The 20106-nt window shown below is 40.8% G+C and overlaps 1 protein-coding gene across 1 annotated transcript; it reads left to right on the plus strand.

The window, feature by feature from the left end:
* Positions 1 to 10968: 10968 nt before the first annotated feature.
* Positions 10969 to 16882, plus strand: LOC147628138 (pentatricopeptide repeat-containing protein At3g12770-like). The gene has a single exon (XM_086813173.1). It carries the CDS (start codon positions 11564 to 11566, stop codon positions 14663 to 14665), a length of 3102 nt encoding a protein of 1033 aa, XP_086669299.1. The 5' UTR covers positions 10969 to 11563; the 3' UTR covers positions 14666 to 16882.
* The last annotated feature ends 3224 nt before the right edge of the window (positions 16883 to 20106 follow it).

Here is a 20106-nt window from a genome sequence, read left to right on the forward strand (position 1 = left end):
TGTATGACTATAATGTAGAGTATAATTGCATTAGCAGTATATAACGGTTAGAATATACCTTAGTTGGATATTAAAACTTCCTTCTTGAATGGAAATTTTCATGAGGAGTTCTATGTATCTCAAGCCTCACGGTTTTGTTTAGAGAAGTTAGGAATCAAAAGTATGCATATTAAAGAAAGCTTTATATCATCTTGAGTAGGCTCCCAGAGCATGGTATGAAAGGATACATACATACTTGGCTGTATAAGGTTTTTGTAATAGCCCAAGTGATAGTACCCTCTATATTAAGAGGTCTAAGGGTGTTTTATTAGTCATCGTGTTATATGACATGTTTCTCATAGGCCCTAATATGATCATATTTTAACTATTATAGCTGATTTAGAAATGTCTTTTGAGATGTCAAATCTTGGACCATTGCACTACTATTTGGCCATTGAGTTTTAGTAGTGTAATGATAGCATTGTTATGCTACAAATGAAATACATAGAATTTGTTGAAGAGGTTCAATCTTGAAGACTATAAACTTGTGGCTATAACTATGGAGCCGGGTTTACGACTTAAGTCTTAAAGATGCAGGTGACCCTTTTGATGCTGACTTTTGTATCAAGAAGCTATTGAATGCCTTATCTTTTTGTGTAACACCAAGCTTGACATTCAGTATGTGGTCTCAATATTGAGTAAATTTATGCATAGCCCAAGCACAAATCATTGGTAGTCTGTCAAATGAGTGTTCCGTTACCTAAAGGGCACTAAGGTTATTTTATCCCAAGGGGGGTAAGTCACAGCTACATGCATTTACAGACTCAGATTGCGCTGGATGTTATGACACACGAGTGTCCATGAGTGGTTTTTGCTTTTGTCTTGGTTATGATAGAATGTGCAGCGGAAGAAGGGAAAGTGGAAACACAGGAGAGAGAGAGAGAGAGAGAGAGAGAGAGAGAGAGAGAGAGAGAGAGAGAGAGAGGAAACATAGGTGAGAACCTGCTCTCAATATCATCACCAAAAGGAATACATGTCCCGAGCAAGAGGGGAGAACCTCGTGAGGGATTGCAGCTAGACAAGCTAGGCAACCAATGAAATATGAGGGAGGCATGCCGGCTATATATACCGACATCTCTCATGATTTCCATTCTTGCAACTAGGTTAAATGTCTCTTCATTAGTCAATGCCATAGGTTTGCACATAATCCTTGGAAGTTAACCAATCTTGCTTTATACCTACCCACCACTGATTCATATAATTTATGCTTAACCTTATGCACCTACCATGTAGAACATTGGATGTTCCACTTCTAGTGTTACCACCACATAACTAGTGCCGCCAAGAACCATTATAACGAGGCTAGTTTGATATTAAACACATTCCAAATGAACCTCCTAGCATGTCCGAATGCTACGGACTATCCAGATTCAATCCTTGGGAGCCCACCCATAAGTGAATACCATTTGGACCAATGAAGTGGGATGTGCAAACTTTAATGTAAATAGCATTGAGAGCCTACAGATCATGAGACATTAATGGCCCAAGGAGAGCCCCTCTTGCTTATTTTAGTTGTCATGGCCCCCGCAGAGTGGTTGAATACCCCATGAAGGTGAATCTTGAAGTGGTAAAAACAACAAATCTACCACATCGTTGGATAGATTGTCATAGATCACTTGACCAATGATGGCTACTAGTATAAGCCTACAACTTCAAATCCATCTACCATCACATCACATCCAACACTATCAAGCTTTGGCATAGTGAGTGTCCAATGCCAAACCTCTTCACAAAAGAAGAATAGGAAGTAGCAATAGGCAGAGCAACAAGGATTATGACCAAGGCAAAGGCCCAACAAAAGTAGGATCAGGCTAGTTCTCAATCTACGATCCAAGTATGGAAAACTTCTAAGAGCATTAAAAACAAGAAATGAGGCAAGGACCGTAGTAGCAAACAGGGGAAAAGCTGCATTTCCCTCCATAGATCCAACAAAAGTACCCGATCAACTAGGGATCTCAAAAAGTCCTAGTGGTAATGGGACAACAAGAGACCATCCAGGTTATGCCAAGATCGAAGATGTCCAGATCCCATAAGATAAATAACCTTGTACTAGAAGAGGAAACACCAAGGGATGTAGCACCAAGACTGCCCAAAGCAACTCTTGAGCCTCACAAAAAGAGCATGAAAATGAAACAAAACATTGGACGAGCTCTTAGAGCTTGTGAAAACAGAGAATATGAGGTTGCTCCATGAGCACATTATAAAAGAAATGCTTGACTAAGAGAGGCAATATGCCCTCGCAGAATCCCTAATGGGAGGATACACTGAAAGACTACCTTCAAAAGGGATGAGTGCCATACAAATCTAAGCCTAGCTCATTTATCGATTGCACCATCCTATGGATGACAAGTTGATGATAGTTGCTAATGTGCCATCATTAAGGCCTTTATTAAAAAGGAGAAACGTGATCCCTGAGAGAGTAATCTTTTCAACTCTAGTCACCATAACCATGGCTAAATACTTGTCTTGCAAGCCGGAAGCTTGGGATGAAGTCCATCAATGGATGAAAGTGTTGAAATATTACAAGTGAATAGGGTGTGTGTGTAGCATGAGAAGATTTAGGAAGTGTGGAGATATTTTGGGAGAGGTGGAGAGAATCAAGCAAAAGAGGTGGAGTGAATCAAGGAGAAATCAGTGGGAGTAGATGCTTGGATGTAAACTCTATAAATTGAGGCATTGGCCTAATGAGAATTTGCTGGTTTTTGATTATCCATGCCTACATTAAGCTATTTGTTAATTACTCACTAATAACATCTTAATTATTTACTAATTGCTTTGTTAATGATGTTGATTCTAGCATTTGATCCACCATAGCTCATCACATTGCTGTAATTTTAACAGAAAGAAAATCTTAAACCAATGGGAGAAATTGAGGAGACAAACCAAGCTAAAAAATATAACCCATGATAAACATTCAAGAATATACCAGTCAGTGCAGCTGGGAAGTACTATAAGGAAGGGAGATGATATGAACACCACCATTCCAATCAAATTGGGAGGAGAGACCCCACCACTACGATCCTTGAGGGGGGAGCAGGAGTGGGCATTGCAACCAAAGACATGTGGCAAAGATGGGAAACCTTCAAGCCCAATAACCATTGATCAGGAAGAGGACTCTAAACAAGTCCCTTCTTGATTCAAGAACTATGAAGTGGAAAATCGAAAGGTGTGTGTACCACCACCAAAAAAGGGAAAAACTTGAGGAACCAGGAGTCCTTGTGATGGACCAAAAGATGCAAAACGGGTGGATTAGGTCCAAAACGGGTGGATTATATCCAAAGGAAGACAAATGTATCTTTGTTAGTTATGCTTTGGAGAAGAAAGGTTATAGATGTTATAACCATAGTACTCTATGAGATGTAAGTAAAGATGTTATCTTCAATGAGATGAGTAGTTGTTGGTATGATGTAAGAAGTAATGATGTTGCTCTACATGTAGAGCATTAATCTCACAGGTGCTCAGTGGAGTTGGAGAGTCCTCTAGCAATGGATCTAGTATTGGTCCATGGTCAGGCAGGTTGAGGATAGATGTAGATACACATGTATCAAGGAGAAGGTAGATCAACCTTTTATGCCTGATGTGTCACAGGTCACTCATATGTGAATAGTGACTCTAGTGGCTCTGAGCAGAGCCTTGATGAGGATCTTGGCATTCCATCAGTGGTTACTCCTGGTGCAAAGAGAACCAAGGTTGATTTGAGGGCACCTAGAATTGATCCAGATGTATATAGATCTACTGAGGGTTAGAATTGATCCAGATGTATATAGATCTACTGAGGGTTAGATACCCTATTGACAGGTTAAGTTATGATGGGTATATAGCCCATCATTATGTTTCATTGGTTAAAGCTATGTAAGAGCTAGAGACGATTTGTTTTGAGTGAGCAATTAGAAATGAAAAATGGGAAGATTCTATGAATAAAGAGATGACACCATTGGATACAAATGCAAAATGGGAGTTAGTGCCTTTGTGTAAGTAAAATAAGGCAATTAGATGTAGTTTCTTTAGAAGTGAAAATTGATTAGATAAGAGTGCTTTTTTTCATCTTGAGATAAATTTTAAAGTAAATTTAGAATGTAAAAATTGAGAAATGGTCAGCCATACAAAGGAGGTTATGGCAAAATTTTCTTAAATTCTATGAAAATAAGTTTTATCTTTATGTTATTCAAAAAGAATAATCCCCACCGTTTGTGCATTCAGCAATTCCCCACTTCAAGGACCACATGCCCCTGTACCCAATTGTATCTTTACAACCCTTCGAGAGAAACGGTAGCACTTACCGAGAAAGATAAAGGCATTCTAATGTCTAAAGAGCCTGGTGTTAATTGCACTAATGTCTAAAGAGCCTGGTGTTAATTGCACTAGTAATAACCACCCCCCAGACTAGAATGAAATGTTCCATGTGTATGTATATGCTTCAGACAAAGCAGTGGGTAGTGCACTGATGCACGAGAAGCAAGAGGGGTATATGTAACCCATTCATTATGCTAGCAAAGCCCTCACAAGGGTGGAAAGGAACTACAACAATAGAGCGGGAAGCTCTCTCAATTATTTATGCCCTCTTGGAAAATAAGTTTGTTCTCCATGTGGACATCAAGCCCTAATTTATCTAGTGAACAAAGCCTTTTTGGTGGGGAAGATGGCAAGGTGGATGCTTCTACTGCAAGACAACGGAAAAATAAAGAAGAAGAAGCTCAAAAGGGGAAGCTGTCCAGGGGCTGATCTGTCCATCTCACCGGAACTGGAGCCTTGGGTGGCAGCCTTAGCACAGAAGATGCAGAAAGGACCAAGCTACAACCCCAAACTACTCGGAGAACTGGAGGCACAAGTTCCTACCCAACAACTACACATGAAAAAGGGTTGATGACTGTGGCCTAGAGCATCCTCTCCCATGCCCTTGCTTCCATTGAAGAATACGAGTCAAAGGCCCAGAACACCATCAATCAAATATACACCTGGAATCAGCAAAAAACAACATGTGTTGCTCAAAAATGTTGTAGCAAAAGCCAGGGACTTGGAGAGCAAAGAACATATAATGGTTGAGCATAACATGGAAATACAAAACAAGCTCACTCTGGCGAAGAAGGCTTGAGTCCAGTAGAAAGAGCTAAGTGAAGGAAAAATCAAAACCCTCACCAACAAGAAGACAAGGACCAGAACATGGTGCTAGCCCTAAAAGGCCACGGCTTGGAAGGCACCTCACTGGGAGAAGGAGGCTAAAAAGCTAGCAGAAATAAATCACGAATTACACCAGGAATTGTAGGATGCCACACCCTCCTAGGAGTATGTAGAGGTCTTGAGAGAAGCCATGGAGGACAAAGACAAGGCCGAGACACAAGCAGAGGAATACAAAGAAAATCTCAAGAGGAGCACCAAGTTTGAAATTGACACAATCAATGAACTGACTGCCACACCCTCCCAGGAGTATGTAGAGGTCTTGAGAGAAGCCATGGAGGACAAAGACAAGGCCGAGACACAAGCAGAGGAATACAAAGAAAATCTCAAGAGGAGCACCAAGTTTGAAATTGTTGACACAATCAATGAACTGAATGCGGTAGAATTAGAGATGCAGCACTATCTGGAGAATGAAGTTCAACTCAGAAGAGACAAGCCCGGAGATTGGACAGAGTACAAGATGGCACGCTAGAAGCAAATAGAAGAAGCATGTCCAGTGGTGGTAGGAAAGGGTACGACAGACCTAGAAGACCAGACTGCATTGGGTGCTGGAGCTGCATAAAGCAAAAGAAGAGGCCACCAGGCTACAAGCAGAACTTACAGTGATGGAGGATGATGCGAAATTAGCCACAGACAACTCGAAGATGCTACCATCCGCCAGTGTGCTAAGGAAAGAGCACGGAGAGCTACTGGTGGAGGTCCGAAAGCTGCAGGATGCCAACCAAGCTCTAAACAAAGAAAACGTGCGCGTGAAAGATAGGATAGCAAATAGTTCAACATCCCCATGGGCTAGCACAGATAACCCCTTCTTTGAGGCCTCCCATGTCATGTTCTTAGAACTCTTGAAGGCTAACAAAGAACCGCCAACATACTTTCAAAATAGAGACAAAATAAGGTCTATATACTGACCAGGAAACTCCTTCCTCTGGAGCATCCATGCTCTCATCTTATAGCAATAAGACCAACAGTGTGGGTGAAACTATGTTAACATATGGAGTGGTTACAATGTGCTATCTCCATGAGATATATGTTCTTCCTCTCAACCACACATTTTGTTGAGGTGTGTAAGGCACCGTGAATTGATGCTTTATGCTTCTTTTAGCCATATATCACAAAAATCCTTTGACATATACTCCCCCCCCTCAATCTGTACAAAGGGTGCCACCTTTACATGTAGACACATTTTTAGCCATAGAAACAAAGTGTCTAAGGCTATAAAATCCTTTTACTTTACTTTCAAGAAATACTCCGAGGTGTGCCTAGAGTAGTCATCAATAAAAGTCACAAAGTAGAGATATCCCATGGTCGATGGTGTCCTCATAGGATCACATACATCACTATGTATAAGCTATAATTTATGGATAGCCTTAATCCATCTTTCAGGAATGATGCCTATTGTATCTTGCCAAAAATACACCCCTCACATACATGTTTGAAACCAATTCTAACACCATCTCTCTTACCTTTTAAGGTGCAGCAAATTGCTAAATTTTAAGTGACCAAAGCAAGCATGTCATAGCTCCTTATCACTTATAACACGTGTGAGTAATTGAATAAGCATTATATGTGTCAATATCTAATACTTATCCAACTTGTAAAGCTCATGGCTTAGAGTACTAGATGCCACAGTGATGTCTCCATCACTCTGATCATGAACTGTACAACTATCATTAATAAATCTAACCACTAGGCCTACCTTAGCGATGGTAAAGATTGATAACAAGTTCTTTTTAATGCTACCTGGCATAAACAAGACTTTTGAGAGAGTGATTTTCCTACCATTTGTAGTAGTGAGCATAACCTTACCAACTCCTTTCATTGGATATGAGAAGTTTTTTTGCACATGTTGCTATGCAAATCAGAATCAAGGGGGCAAAACAAATCACGCTGAGAAGTAATGTGCTTGCTAGAACCACTATCAAAATACCAGACATGTTGATCTATCGCTAACATGCATATATCACCACATAGCCTGAAGGGTTATCGCTACAGTGCACAACGAGTGCCCACCAATCATCCTGTGCATAGTTTGATGACTCCTTCTTTTTAGCACTTGTTCCATGCATGACTCTTTCTTCTTCTCCTTCATCAGGATTATATCATGAGATACTGTATGATTTTTTCAAACATATTTTGGAGCACTGCCAAATTTTTTATATTACCTTTTTCTACATTCATTGATATAATGGCCTGGCTTCCAACAATAGTTACATTTGCCTTTCTTATCAACCCCCTTCTCGACATCCTTGCCAGAAGTCTAGGCTGATTTTGCCTTCAACTTGTACGACCGTAAGATAAGGCTTTACCTTTACCTTTTTGATTGGTAGCGAATACCTAATCTCCCACACGTATACTAGCCCGATTTTATTAGGATTGCTCTTCTTGCAAGAGCAATGTCTAATCTCCCACACGTATACTACTCTGATTTTATTGGGATCGCTCTTCTTACAAGAGCACTATAAAACCAACTCATCAAACATAAGGGCATTGGGGTTACCATTTATCATGAGCCAAAGTGTGGATAAAAAACCCTAGTATGAATCCGGTAAAGCTGTGAGAACAATAGACACATAAATGAATTGTCTAGATTGGCCTCATTCAATACATCTCTGAGATCTTTAATCCTTTTGAGAAACTCATTTGTTGAGTCTCCCTCATTCATATGCTCGGACTCTAACTACTTGCACAAGTAGAGAAACTCATTTGCAAAGTCTTGCTCATTCATATGTTCGAACGTAACTACTTGCACCACTTGTACCTTGTTACGCACCTAGTAAAGTGTACCAGGCACATCCCAAGCCTACTTGGCAATTTTACATGAGATAATATGAGAATAATGCTTCTTTTCATGAGAAAACATGAGAATAATGCTTCTTTTCATGGAAAGTTCCACCAACGCATATGCATGTGCATTCCTGCCATCCCACCTCTCTTGTTCCGCTGTGGGAGGTGGCAGATGCCACGGTTACATCTTAACTAGTATCACCATCAAAAGTTCTTGTACTATCCTGTGCTGGGAAGATAGGACATGCCTTGATGACAATAATAACATTCCAAATCCCTTTGGCAACCAATACATGATGCATCATATACGACCATAATGGGTAATTGGTCCCATCAAGCTTATCCCAAATACATCATTGTCATCAAGCTTATCCCAAATACATCATTGTCTTCCATTTCAACCTGTAAATAACAAATCTCTGACATAAAATGCAAATATCCCAATAACCTAAAGGTACTATTTATGCCAATCGAGATGGCTTGCCAATAGGAGATGATGACAAAGAAACCTCCAAAGTGTATGGAATATCGCACAGTGTAGACTATAGAAATGTTTTTGATGAGAAGTATATAACAATAATGATGAAGATGTCAAAGTTATAAGTTAAGCTCATAGATGTTATGTCAATGACAATGGAGAAGCGGGGATGACGGCCCTATCAGCACACCAAAATGTATGCTAGTAGTGCAAAAAACCTAAAATCAAACAAAGACAATTCAAACTCACACTCCCTCAAGAAGTCTCGAAAACCTTATAGCATATGAACGAGCCTCGAAACACACCCGAAACAGCTTGAAAGGCATAAAATTTTTATTAATGTAGCTAACATTATTACTCTATAGAGTATACCTTCTCCACCTAAGAGGATAGCTTAATCTAAAATTAGACGAGCACCTTTGATGAGGCCTACTCTAATACCAACTGTTGGATTGGAGACAAAGATAAAAAATCATACGTAAATGCAACAAGGAAGCATAGATAGAGAGAACGACAACACTTAAAGTAGAGCATGAGTGCAGTACAAGTGAAGCGACATGGCAAGGTCACTCACACACTCACCCATAAGAGTGTGTACACATGATCGAGGGAAAAAACCTCCTAAGAAGGGAAAGAGCGCCCCGACTCATTATTATGTCCACATATCACTACCATATAAATGGCTACATGGGGCCTGAACACTTGGTAAAAGCACTTATCCCCAAGACACATGTGAGTTTGGACAATTGCCTTCGGCCGGTCGATACTATGTGCCCTTAAGCTCCCACAAGAATTAGAGGATGTCAAGAAGGTCCACATAATGGCCACGCTTCTATATCTCTATCCTCCGACTCCTATCATGATTACATAATGAATGTTTAATAGTTAATTCACTATGTTGTGGCTCTTTAATGAGTGAGGGTATCACACTGGCACTATGGTGAGGGTCTTACACTTCAACTCACTCACTTTTGGATCACCATTGGGACTATGCCACAGTCCCATTGGCACCTAGGACCCCTAGACCCATATTTACTAGTAGTGGGATCTCAAGTAGCATTACACCCTAGCACATTGGAGACATAATGCTGTGAACATCGAGGGCACTAAGTCACCCTAATCTAGCGAGACCATGTGGTTTACTTGGACACACATCATTCAAAGCCTCCAAGCCAATTGGAATGCTTGACATGTGATTCAAAAAGCATGCAACATTGTTGCATAATCCTGAGTCCCTTCCTTACCTATTGGGATGGTGACATTTCTTGGCATTATATGTTGCACAATCATGAGTCCCTTCCTTTCATGTTGGGATGGCGACATCCCTTGGCATTATAGGCCACATTGTCAACCCCCCACCCCTTCCCCCTTTCTAGGGTGCTTATTTTACCTCATTAGAAGGATATTTTCTTCGGAAAAAAACCTTCACCAACTAAATGTTATTTGAAGGTCATAGTTGGATAACTTGTTTTGCAAATTATATAAAGGCAACATGGAATGTAGCAATGCATCTATTAAATAAGAGTATCGTGAGCCCTCATCCATGCATTTGTAAGATTTTTGACATGAAAACACTTCACAAGTTCTAATTCATAAAAGCCACATGTTCATCATTAAAAAAAAACGCTAGATCACATTCAGCATGATTACAACTTAAATCAAGCTTAAATATTATTTGATCATTCAATCTTTTTTTTTGAAGACATTGCATACACATGGCTTATCATATTAGTAAGGGTTAGGTAAAAATCAAAAGTGTGCACGCACTTTGGTCTCCTTCCATGATGACAAATGTGGAGTGGTGTGGCCCTATGTGAGATTTTGGCACCCCCATGGCATGAGAATGGTGGCCTCAGACAAACATAGCTTGTTCTTAAGCTACCATCTGAGCTTGCTTAAGCACCTCATTGAGTAGATAAATGAGGTTGTCTTCCACGAAGATGTCCAAATTCACATTTGGGTTGTCTTAACAGGAGTGGAAGCGGGAGCGATGGGGGAGGGATTGGATAGACAAGATTTGAGGGGCGGCCAAGATAGGCCCAACCTTATGAACGGCACCCTGAAGCAGATTTCCAATCTATACAATTGATTATATTGGAAATTTTATGAAGCCTTGCTTGACGAACCAAGGTTTTTTAAAAGGTTTATTTTTTAGAAACTTAAAAAAAAGATAATTTAAATACTACATTATTTTTCTCTTCAACTCTCTCTACATGCTTTCACGTGTCCTTCTCTCCCTTTGTTGCATCATGGATAGGGCCCTAGTAGAAGCAATAGAGCTGTATTGAGGAATACCCCGATGGCAGTAGCTAAAAATGGGCATCAACAAAGGAAAGCATGCATTGTTTTAGAAAAGATTGGTGGATAGGTTGCTGCAAAAAAAGCCCATCGATCAACCTAGCGTACAACCATGTCTCTCTCTCTCTCTCTCTCTCATCTACCAAGATAGATCAAATATCTATTAATGCAAAGCAGAATGACCTTCCTAGTTGCACGAGATGGAAAAGAAGTTATGGAGGCTCTCTCTCTCTCTCTCTCTCTCTTTGCGTGTGTATGTGTGTTTGTCCCTCTAGATGCATGGCTCTCTTTCTCTGTAGGATGGTTTATCCTGTGTAGTTGTACAACTTGGAGGAGCCTTAGTACATTTAATCAATGCCCTTTGTAATTTACAGTGCGAGCGCGCGTACACATACATGCACCTACGCAAACTCTCCTCGCGGGGGAGTGTAGACGGCAGATTCCACCATACAGTGGCAGCTTTTTGATGGGCGGGGATAGTGTGCAAAGGCCCTGGAGGAGCGCCGTTTGATCAGCGCATGCAGTCGAACAAACCGTTGTGTAAGAGTGTCAGGGCGATATGGAGCTTCACCCACATCCCCATGTCTTAGGGGTTGGCAGTCTAGCTTCACCGCACAGAGTTTCTGTTGCTGGAGCACTTGCGGAAACTGGGCAGGACCTCAAAGAGCATCCAAGATCAGTATTTCCACAGGGCCCCTTGAAGGAGGAAACCCATTGTCTGCTTATGCTGGAAAACCAAGTGTATGCACCCACTTGAATGCGCTCTTCTCATTTGTCAATTGTATCAGGATGAGTGTCGAGCAATTTCTTACGCACGTCACTAAAACTAGATTGAGAACTGACGATGTTGCTCGAATGCCACCCACTAGGATGTATTCCACGTGTAGTAGACTGGTCCTGCATGAACCAGACTTAAATAATTCAAGCATAATGACACATAGCCATGCTGACAAGGCTGCCCCTCATCATGTGAATGCAAAGCATGAACCAGAGTCACATGCTTTGGACATGATGACTGGATCTTGCTCCAAGCATGGCCATGCTGATAAGGCTGCCCCCCATCATGTAGATACAAAGCATGAACCAGACTCTCATGCTTTGGACATGATGATCAGATCTTGCTCCAAGAATGGCCATGCTGGCAAGGCAAAGCTTGAACAAGACTCACATGCTCTGGAGGGATCTCACTCAAATGGCCATGTCAACAAGGCTATCCATGTGTTTTGGAAGATGCTGCAGAGTGATGTTGTACCGGATGAAGGCACTTTAGTGAATGCTATCAAGGCATGCGCTACCATAAGAAACCTTGAACTGGGCAAACAGATCCATTCTTACATCATGATGCATAGAACTAAGCTCAATTCTTCTGTGGACAACACACTCATGGACATGTATGGAAAATGTGGGTGCATAGAAAGCACGTGGAAAGTGTTCAATCGAATGACCAATCGGAATGTTGTCTCTTGGACTGTGATGATTTCCACACATGCTAAACATGGACATGGAAATGCTGCCCTCAGGCTTCTTCACGACATGGAAGATGAGGGTTTGGTGCCAGGTGAGATAACATTCATGAGTGCTCTTAATGCATGTGCTAGCATAGCAGCTCTAGGACAAGGAAGGCTTATATACACACACATCATCAAGTTTGGACTCGAGTCAGACATTCAAATTGGGAGTACCCTTGTGCACATGTATTCCAAATGTGGGTGCATAGGAGATGCACGGAAAGTGTGGGAAAAAATGGCTCAGCGAGATGTGGTTTCTTGGAATACAATGATTGCAGGGTATGCTTTGCAAGAATGTGCGGGGGAGGCCTTCCAACTTTTTGGACAAATGGAAGGGAAAAATTTGAAGCCGGACCAAATCACATATGTGAGCTTGCTAAAAGTATGTGCCAGCCAAGGCGCTCTAGAGCAGGGTGAGCATATCCATAATCGGGTGATCGAAAATGGAATTCAACCAAACATTATTCTAGGAAATGCACTAATTGATATGTATATCAAATGTGGGGATTTAGAGGATGCTCGTGAGGTTTTTGATAGGTTGCCAAAGCGAAATGTGGTTTCATGGACTGCCATGATTGTAGGATACTACAAGCAAGTACAGGCTCAAGAAGCTCTACAATTCTACCAGCAAATGAAAGCTGAAAGGGTAAGTCCAAATGAAGTCACCCTTCTGAATATTATCAGTATCTGTGCTAGTATAGGAGCTTTGGAGCAGGGTAAGCACATACATGCCCAAATTATCGAGGATGGGCTGGACTTGGATGTTACAATTAGCAATAGCTTACTTAGCATGTATGTCAGATGTGGCTGCATAATGGATGCAAGGGAATTTTTCAAGAAAATGCCCAGACGAAATGTGATTTCTTGGACTACAATGATTGCAGCATATGGACAAGGTAACCTTGCTGAGGAGGCACGCGATCTGTTTGGACAAATGGAACAAGGAGGAGTGAAGCCAGATGATGTCACCTATGTAAGCATTGTAAAGGCATGTGTTAGCTTGGGAAATTTGGATTACGGCATGTGGATCCATGAGCGGATTATGAAACATGGATATGAAGCAAATGTCTTTGTGGGCAGTGCCCTTATTGACATGTATAGTAAATGTCAGAGCGTAGTAGACGCCCGTGCATGGTTTGACAATATGCCAAAGCAAAATGTGGTCTCATGGACAGCAATGATCGGGGGTTACGTCCAGCAAGGCTGTGGCCAGGAGGCTCTTGATTTATTCTTGAAAATGCAGCAAGCAAGTGTGAAACCGAATGCATTCACCTTTATGAGTGTACTCAATGCATGTGCCATCATGGCAGACCTTGAAGAAGGCAAGCTGATGCATTTTTATGCAATTGACATTGGGCTTGAGTTGGATGCATTTGTGGGTAGTGCCTTGATTGATATGTATTCAAAAAGTGGGAGTTTAAGGGATGCACGGAAGGTCTTACGTAGAACATCCAACAAGAATGTTGTATGTTGGAGTGCAATGGTTGCCGGATACGCTTTGCATGGTGATGGTGAGGAGGTACTGAGGCTTGCCCGCCAAATGCAACAAGAAGGTATACCATTGAATCATGTCACTTTTGTACATATACTCTCTGCCTGTAGCCATACAGGCCTTTTAGATGTAGGCTTCTATTACTTTGGTTTGATGAGCAGGGTTTATGGGATCTCACCATGTGCAGAGCATTTTGCTTGCATGGTTGATATTCTTGGTCGTGCAGGGGATCTAAACAAGGCAGAGATGATGGCTAAGACAATGCCGCTTTCACCAAGTGCTGTGGTGTGGAGGGCCTTTCTAGGTGCTTGTAGAGTTCACGGAGATGCGGAGCTAGCAAAATACGCTGCTGAGCGTGTTACGAAGTTAGAGCCACAAAACACTGCTGCTCTTGTGCTGTTATCAAATAGCTATGCTGCAGCTGGTCGGTGGGAAGAGAAAGCAAGCGTGATGAAGATGGTGGCGGAGAGAGGTCTGGTTAAAGATGCAGGTCAGAGCTGCATAGAAGTCAATGGTAAGGTGCATGTATTCATTGCGGATGACACTGCACATCCAGAAACGCCGAAAATCCATGCAGAGTTGGAGAGTCTGTTGCTGCAAATGAAAGAGGCAGGATATGTTCCTGACACACGTTTTGCATTGCACAATGTGGAGGAACGAAAGGAGTCCTCTCTCAGCCGTCACAGTGAGAAGCTAGCCATTGCTTTTGGGCTCATAAGTACGCCCCCAATGACTCCTATTCGTATCATGAAGAATCTCAGAGTGTGTGGTGACTGCCACACCGCCACCAAGTTCATCTCCAAGATTGTTGGGAGGGAAATTTATCTGCGAGATGCTCACCGTTTCCATCATTTTAAAAGTGGGATATGCTCTTGTGGAGATTATTGGTAATGCTGTGGCCAGAGAAAAGAAATCATTAAGGATTCCCTCAATGCAAGGCAGATTATGACATGACAATGGTGCAGTTCTTCTGAAGGACATGGAATGGAAGTGAAAGGAGACTTGTTACGATGGTTTGAATCAAATTCATGAGCTTGTGGCTGTGGCTATTTTTTGGAAGTGCCATTCTATTCAGGTTGCTTACATTGATTTGGGTCGCCTGGGCACCCCCTCAGCTTGCTAGGGGGGTTCACTATGTTTGTCCCATGCAGGTCGGCATCACAACCATGCACTGGTAGGCAACTTGCTGGTGCATCCATTTTCAGATGTGGTGACTGTACGATGACGGCGGTGCAATCCAGCTCCTCAAAATATTTTGTCACCTTTGGCTAAGGGACAATGGCTGCTGTAATCATCAAATATCGAGACTCTGCTCTAACACATGGTTCTCCTAACAACTGTGCAGGTTGTTCACTCCAACCAGCCAAGTGGCTCACTTGTAAGGCTTGCTGGCTGCCTGGAAGGGGAATCTTTTATCACCTTCTACACATCAATATTTTGTCAAAGCAAGAGAGTCAAGCTTCTTGGATACACAGCTTCCAACCGTTCTTCTTTCTATCTCTTGTAGCCAATGTCTTTAATCCACGAACTCTGAAAAAATTCACATCATTTTTAAGAGCTTGCTGGTGCAAATGAAAGATGCAGTTATGTGCCTAAAAACTCACAAGTCTGGTTTTGGCAAGGGATCTAACAAGGTCTATCTCCTTTGAGACACTGATATCCCTACACCTTCTGTTATGCAAGCAGAGTTGGGGAGTTCAGGTATTTGGATATTCAGCACAGATTGTGAAATTTTACTCTGCCTATTTTGCACGTGGTAGGCTGGTGTCTATTGATAAATCTGGACAGAAGGGTGGTTCTAGAATGGAGTCTAATCTGAAGGGCAAAGCTGTTGAGGCTGAGTTTATTGTTATGGGTAAGGATAAGACCCCTGCTGGTCTTTTCCTTCTTCTTTTCTGGACAGATTGAATGAAAGCAGGTTTAAGGTGTTGGAACACCTCCCTAAAGATTGTGAAGTGGGGAGGGTGGCAGCAACTGCTTTTACTTCAAAAGAAAATATTAATTCTGGGTTCTGGTTTTTCTGAAAAAGTGTTGGGCACTTAACAGTCCAGAGCTTCCAAGAATCAGTAGTTCCTCTTCTCAGAAGACCTCTTCTACTCGTAGGATGATGTTTGGATACTCTTGCAGGGGTTCAGGGAGACAATTAAAGAGGGGGAAGCTCAAAGCGTCCCCCATAGCTTCTGGCAAAAACAGAGCTACTAAAAATGCAAAATTTGATTATGAAGATATCATCCTGGAATGCCAAAGAGATTAGGAATGTAAAACAGCAGAGTTTTTTATGGTTTGTTTACAGGATAATAAGCTACAAGGTGATGATAGAAGCGGGATTTCTCATCCAGCGGATTAACTGGTTTTTTATGGGTTGAGTCTATTCTGTGGTACATAAAGATCTTCATCCTTTGGTACTGGCTAATCACAATTATGGAAGGTCTCAGTCATTCTTGTTCAGCATGAGGATTTTCAAGTGTATGCATATGGTTCTAGTGATGCTAAGTGTAGAACTTAAATGTGGAATTGGAAGGAGCTAAGGCTTGGAACAACGTGGTTCTTTTGAAAGGTTGGCAGGATGTCTGGTTTCAGTCTCCAACATAGGCTGGATGCCTCATAATCTCAAGGGCAAGGTTGATTTTCTACAGAATTCGTCAGATCAATTCTGTTTTAAATAAGATTGATTAAGAGGAGTTACAGATGCCTGACTTCCAACAAAGGAGCTTGAGAGATTAATTTCTCTACTTCAGGATCCTGTGTTTAACTTGTTAGTTAACTTTGCTGCTTCTATGTTAAACTGTAGACAGGATCACCTTTTTTCCATTTGGAAAAAAAGTAGTTGTTGATGTTCAGAAAGCAATAAAAGTGGCTGGAAAAGCAAGAAGTAATCTCTTCGAGGGGCGGTTGGATAAAGTCTTACAAGATAGAAAACTTTTATTTCATAAGCATTTCTTATGTGGAAGGAGGCTGATACTGCTATTCAGAGTAATCTGCAGAGGGGTGTGGATTTTTTTCTAGGAATAGGATTTTAAATGAAGTTAAGTTTGTTCCCGAACTTTTTGTAACCATTCTTCAAAGCATAAGAGAATGAGGGAGCTCGTTTTTTTTGTTTCCTTTGAAGATGGTTCTATCATTTCTTCCCCTAAGTTTTTTAAAACCATCTTCAGAACATTAGAGAATGAAGGAGCTCATTTTTTCTGTTTCCTTTGAAGATGGTTTTATCAGTTCTTTTCCTCTCAGTCAGCCTCTACTTGGGTCTCTTTTTGTTCCACTCTCTCTCTTTCTCTCATATGGCTTCTATCGGTAATACTTTACTTCATGATGTTCTTGACAAGGTTCCTACTTATGTTTCAAACCCGGAAGCTCATTGGATGCAAAGAGAAGCATCTTAAGCTCTCCGGAGCCTAAAAGAGGTTGACAAAGATAAAAGTCTCCTGGTTCTGATGGCTTATCTGTTGAGCTCTTTTTGCATTTTGGGGAGTCCACTGGTAGTTTATGTCAAGGTGTGTATTTTGGATCTTATTCATCAGCAATTTCATCATGGCATTAAACTGGGCTTATTAAGCTTATCCCAAAGCAGTTGGCCTTGCTCTGCCTTGAATCATTGGAGGGCTATAATGATGATGAATGTGGTATAATTTTTTAAAAGGTTGTAGCCACTAGGATTAAGTCTTCTAATGATAGAGATCCATCATGGAATGTTTTTATGAAGTCGTCATCTATTTATGACAAAATCTGTGCAGTTGGGCGTTCAGCATGCTCAACATTCCAAGCAGAAGGTGATTCCTTGCAGTTCAACATTTAGAAAGGTTATGACAGATTTCACTGGCTTTTATTGAGCTGAAATCACCAAGCTCATTTATATGACACGTCCTCACTCAAGATTCTTTTCTTAAGTGATGCTAAATGAGTTTGTTGAGCTTTTAAGTTGAGTTAGGCAGGGTCGTCCTTTGTCTTCCTCATTGTATACAGTTGTAGAACACTTGAGAGGAGAGCAGTGGATCTCAAACACACAGCACACACAAGTAGTTCATAATCTACTGTTTTGTATTATGTATAAAGAAAGTGTTACAACTGAATCCCAAGGACAAAATGTGATTACACTAGTTCATAATCTACTGTTTTGTATTATGTACAAAGAAAGTGTTACAACTGAATCCCAAGGACAAAATGATGATCCCAGATCTCAGCCCAATACAATGCTTAGATCTCGCCCCTCAACCCAAACAAAAGACTTGTAAGCTTGATGGAAAATGAGATGTGAATGTTGAAAACACACGCATGCTTATACAAGTGGTTCACTAAAGTTGTGGAATAGTTATAGTGCCAGCTCAAGTAGTCGGGTTCACACTATAGATCGACCTTGTTTTAGTAGGAGATTGTTTTCCTTTATAGTATGTACTCTTATCTTTATGTTTTGGTTATAGAGAAGAGAAAAGAATATAAGAAATTTTAGCTATCCATCTCTCTTGTATGCTTGTCTACTCTTGTGTGTGTGTGTTTACTTGCATTTTTCTCATGGTATCAAAGCACCAGTTCATGCAAAGATCTCCAGAGGCAAACAAGGAAGTAGAGCAATAGTTAAGAGCAGTTGGTAGGCACAACAATAAGGTGCACTGTCACTTCTTGAGCTGCTCGTTACAGTGAAGAAAAGGGAAAAGGGGCACTAATTTCTGTGGGAGTGGTCCTACGAACCTCAATGATTTCAAAAGTTGGATTCGAGGCCATTTCGAGTCACGGTTTGGCTTTGTAAATTTTTCGCAAGTACTCTCTGAAAGTGTCGATTTTAACTATGTATGTCCAATTTCTAGTTTGGTGCATAGTTGTGGTATAAATTTGGTTGCAATATTTTATGAGCTTTTGAGATTTGCAGGTTGTTAGTGAATGTATGTATATGTGACTAGTTTACATACAGTTATAGTATAACAGGTTTACAATACCACAAGAGACAACTGTATTGGAGATTGTAGATTTATTATAAGTGCAAAAGCTTTTGCAAGCAATTTTTGGTAAGTTTTTGTAGGTTTTCATATCTAACAGTCTATCCTAGATTATGAGCGAGAAGCTAGACAAAAACAACTTCCAAGTCCGGAAATTCAGGACAAGGAACTTTCTTATGGAAAAAAGATATTAGGAGCTTGTTTTAGGTGATGAGAAGGTAGCTTCTGGAAGAAAATGTCACTCCTCAATAAGTATAGGCCTTTAAGACTTGGCATGAGAAAGCCATCAAAGTAATGTACTGGTTGTTTGCTGTTAGTGTGTCGGATGCTATGATTAGCCATAGACAAGATGTAACAATACTTAAGGATACATGAGATACCTTAGTTAAGTTGTAAAGCAAAAGTATTACGGCAAGAAAGATGCAGTTAAAGCAAGAGCTACATAAATAATGTGGAGGAATAAGATGAATATCAATGATTACTCACTGAAAGTGAAAGGGCTTACACATACACTCTTGTCTCTATTGGAGCTCCAATTGATGAGATGACAACTTGTGTCGATCATATTGAATGGGCTCGGCGAAGATAATGATCAATTTCAGACATCTATCCAAGCTCGAAAAACTTTCCAAACTTTGAAGTTCTTATAACCCTCTTCTGATCACTGAGATAAATACCACAGGAATGTAATGCACAAACAATGGAAGAGGCCACTCTAGAGGAAGCGGAAGCCAGAGAAGCCGAGGTGGATAGCAAAGAAATCCGAGGGAAAATAGCATGGAGTGCTATACTTTAGCAAACCAAGTCATATAGCAAAGGACTGTTCTATAAAAATCAGAATGATATTAAAAGTGGGAAGTTATAGAGCAAGGGAACTATGCATCCTCAAGCAAGCAAGTCGAAGAGAGAAGTAAGTGGCTTTTTGTGATACATCATATGCTTAGTTCCATGACTGTAGATGCATAGAATCTTTGAGATGTATGGTATATTGATTTGTGTACTTCTAACCACATGACCAATCATGGGGAGTGGTTTATAGATGCAAAAAATAGAAAACCAGGTTATATTGATATGGTGCATCCTATTTGGTGAGGTGACATTATCTATGGAGGATGGCAAAATGAAGTAGTTGGCTAATGCACTTCATTTTTCAAACATTATAAAGACCCTGGTTTCTGTTGGACAAATGATTGAGCAAGGTTTGTAATAAGTGAGGTTTATCCCTCATGGATGTTATATAAAAGATTTCAATAACTAGTGCTGCGTGGTTGCAAATAGAAAAACTAGGTTATCTTGATACTGTGCATCCTATTGTGCATGTTGGTAGTAAGGTGAGATTTATCCCTCATGGATGTTATATAAAAGATTTCAATAACTAGTGCTGCGTGGTTGCAAATAGAAAAA

Source organism: Cibotium barometz, chromosome 19 (genome assembly GCF_041138505.1).
Source record: "Cibotium barometz isolate CiBa-2024 chromosome 19, ASM4113850v1, whole genome shotgun sequence".
Lineage (NCBI taxonomy): Eukaryota > Viridiplantae > Streptophyta > Polypodiopsida > Cyatheales > Cibotiaceae > Cibotium > Cibotium barometz.

Excerpts from the sequence above, each read along its gene's own strand:
- LOC147628138 (XM_086813173.1), top strand. The coding sequence starts at position 11,564 with ATGAGTGTCGAGCAATTTCTTACGCACGTCACTAAAACTAGATTGAGA.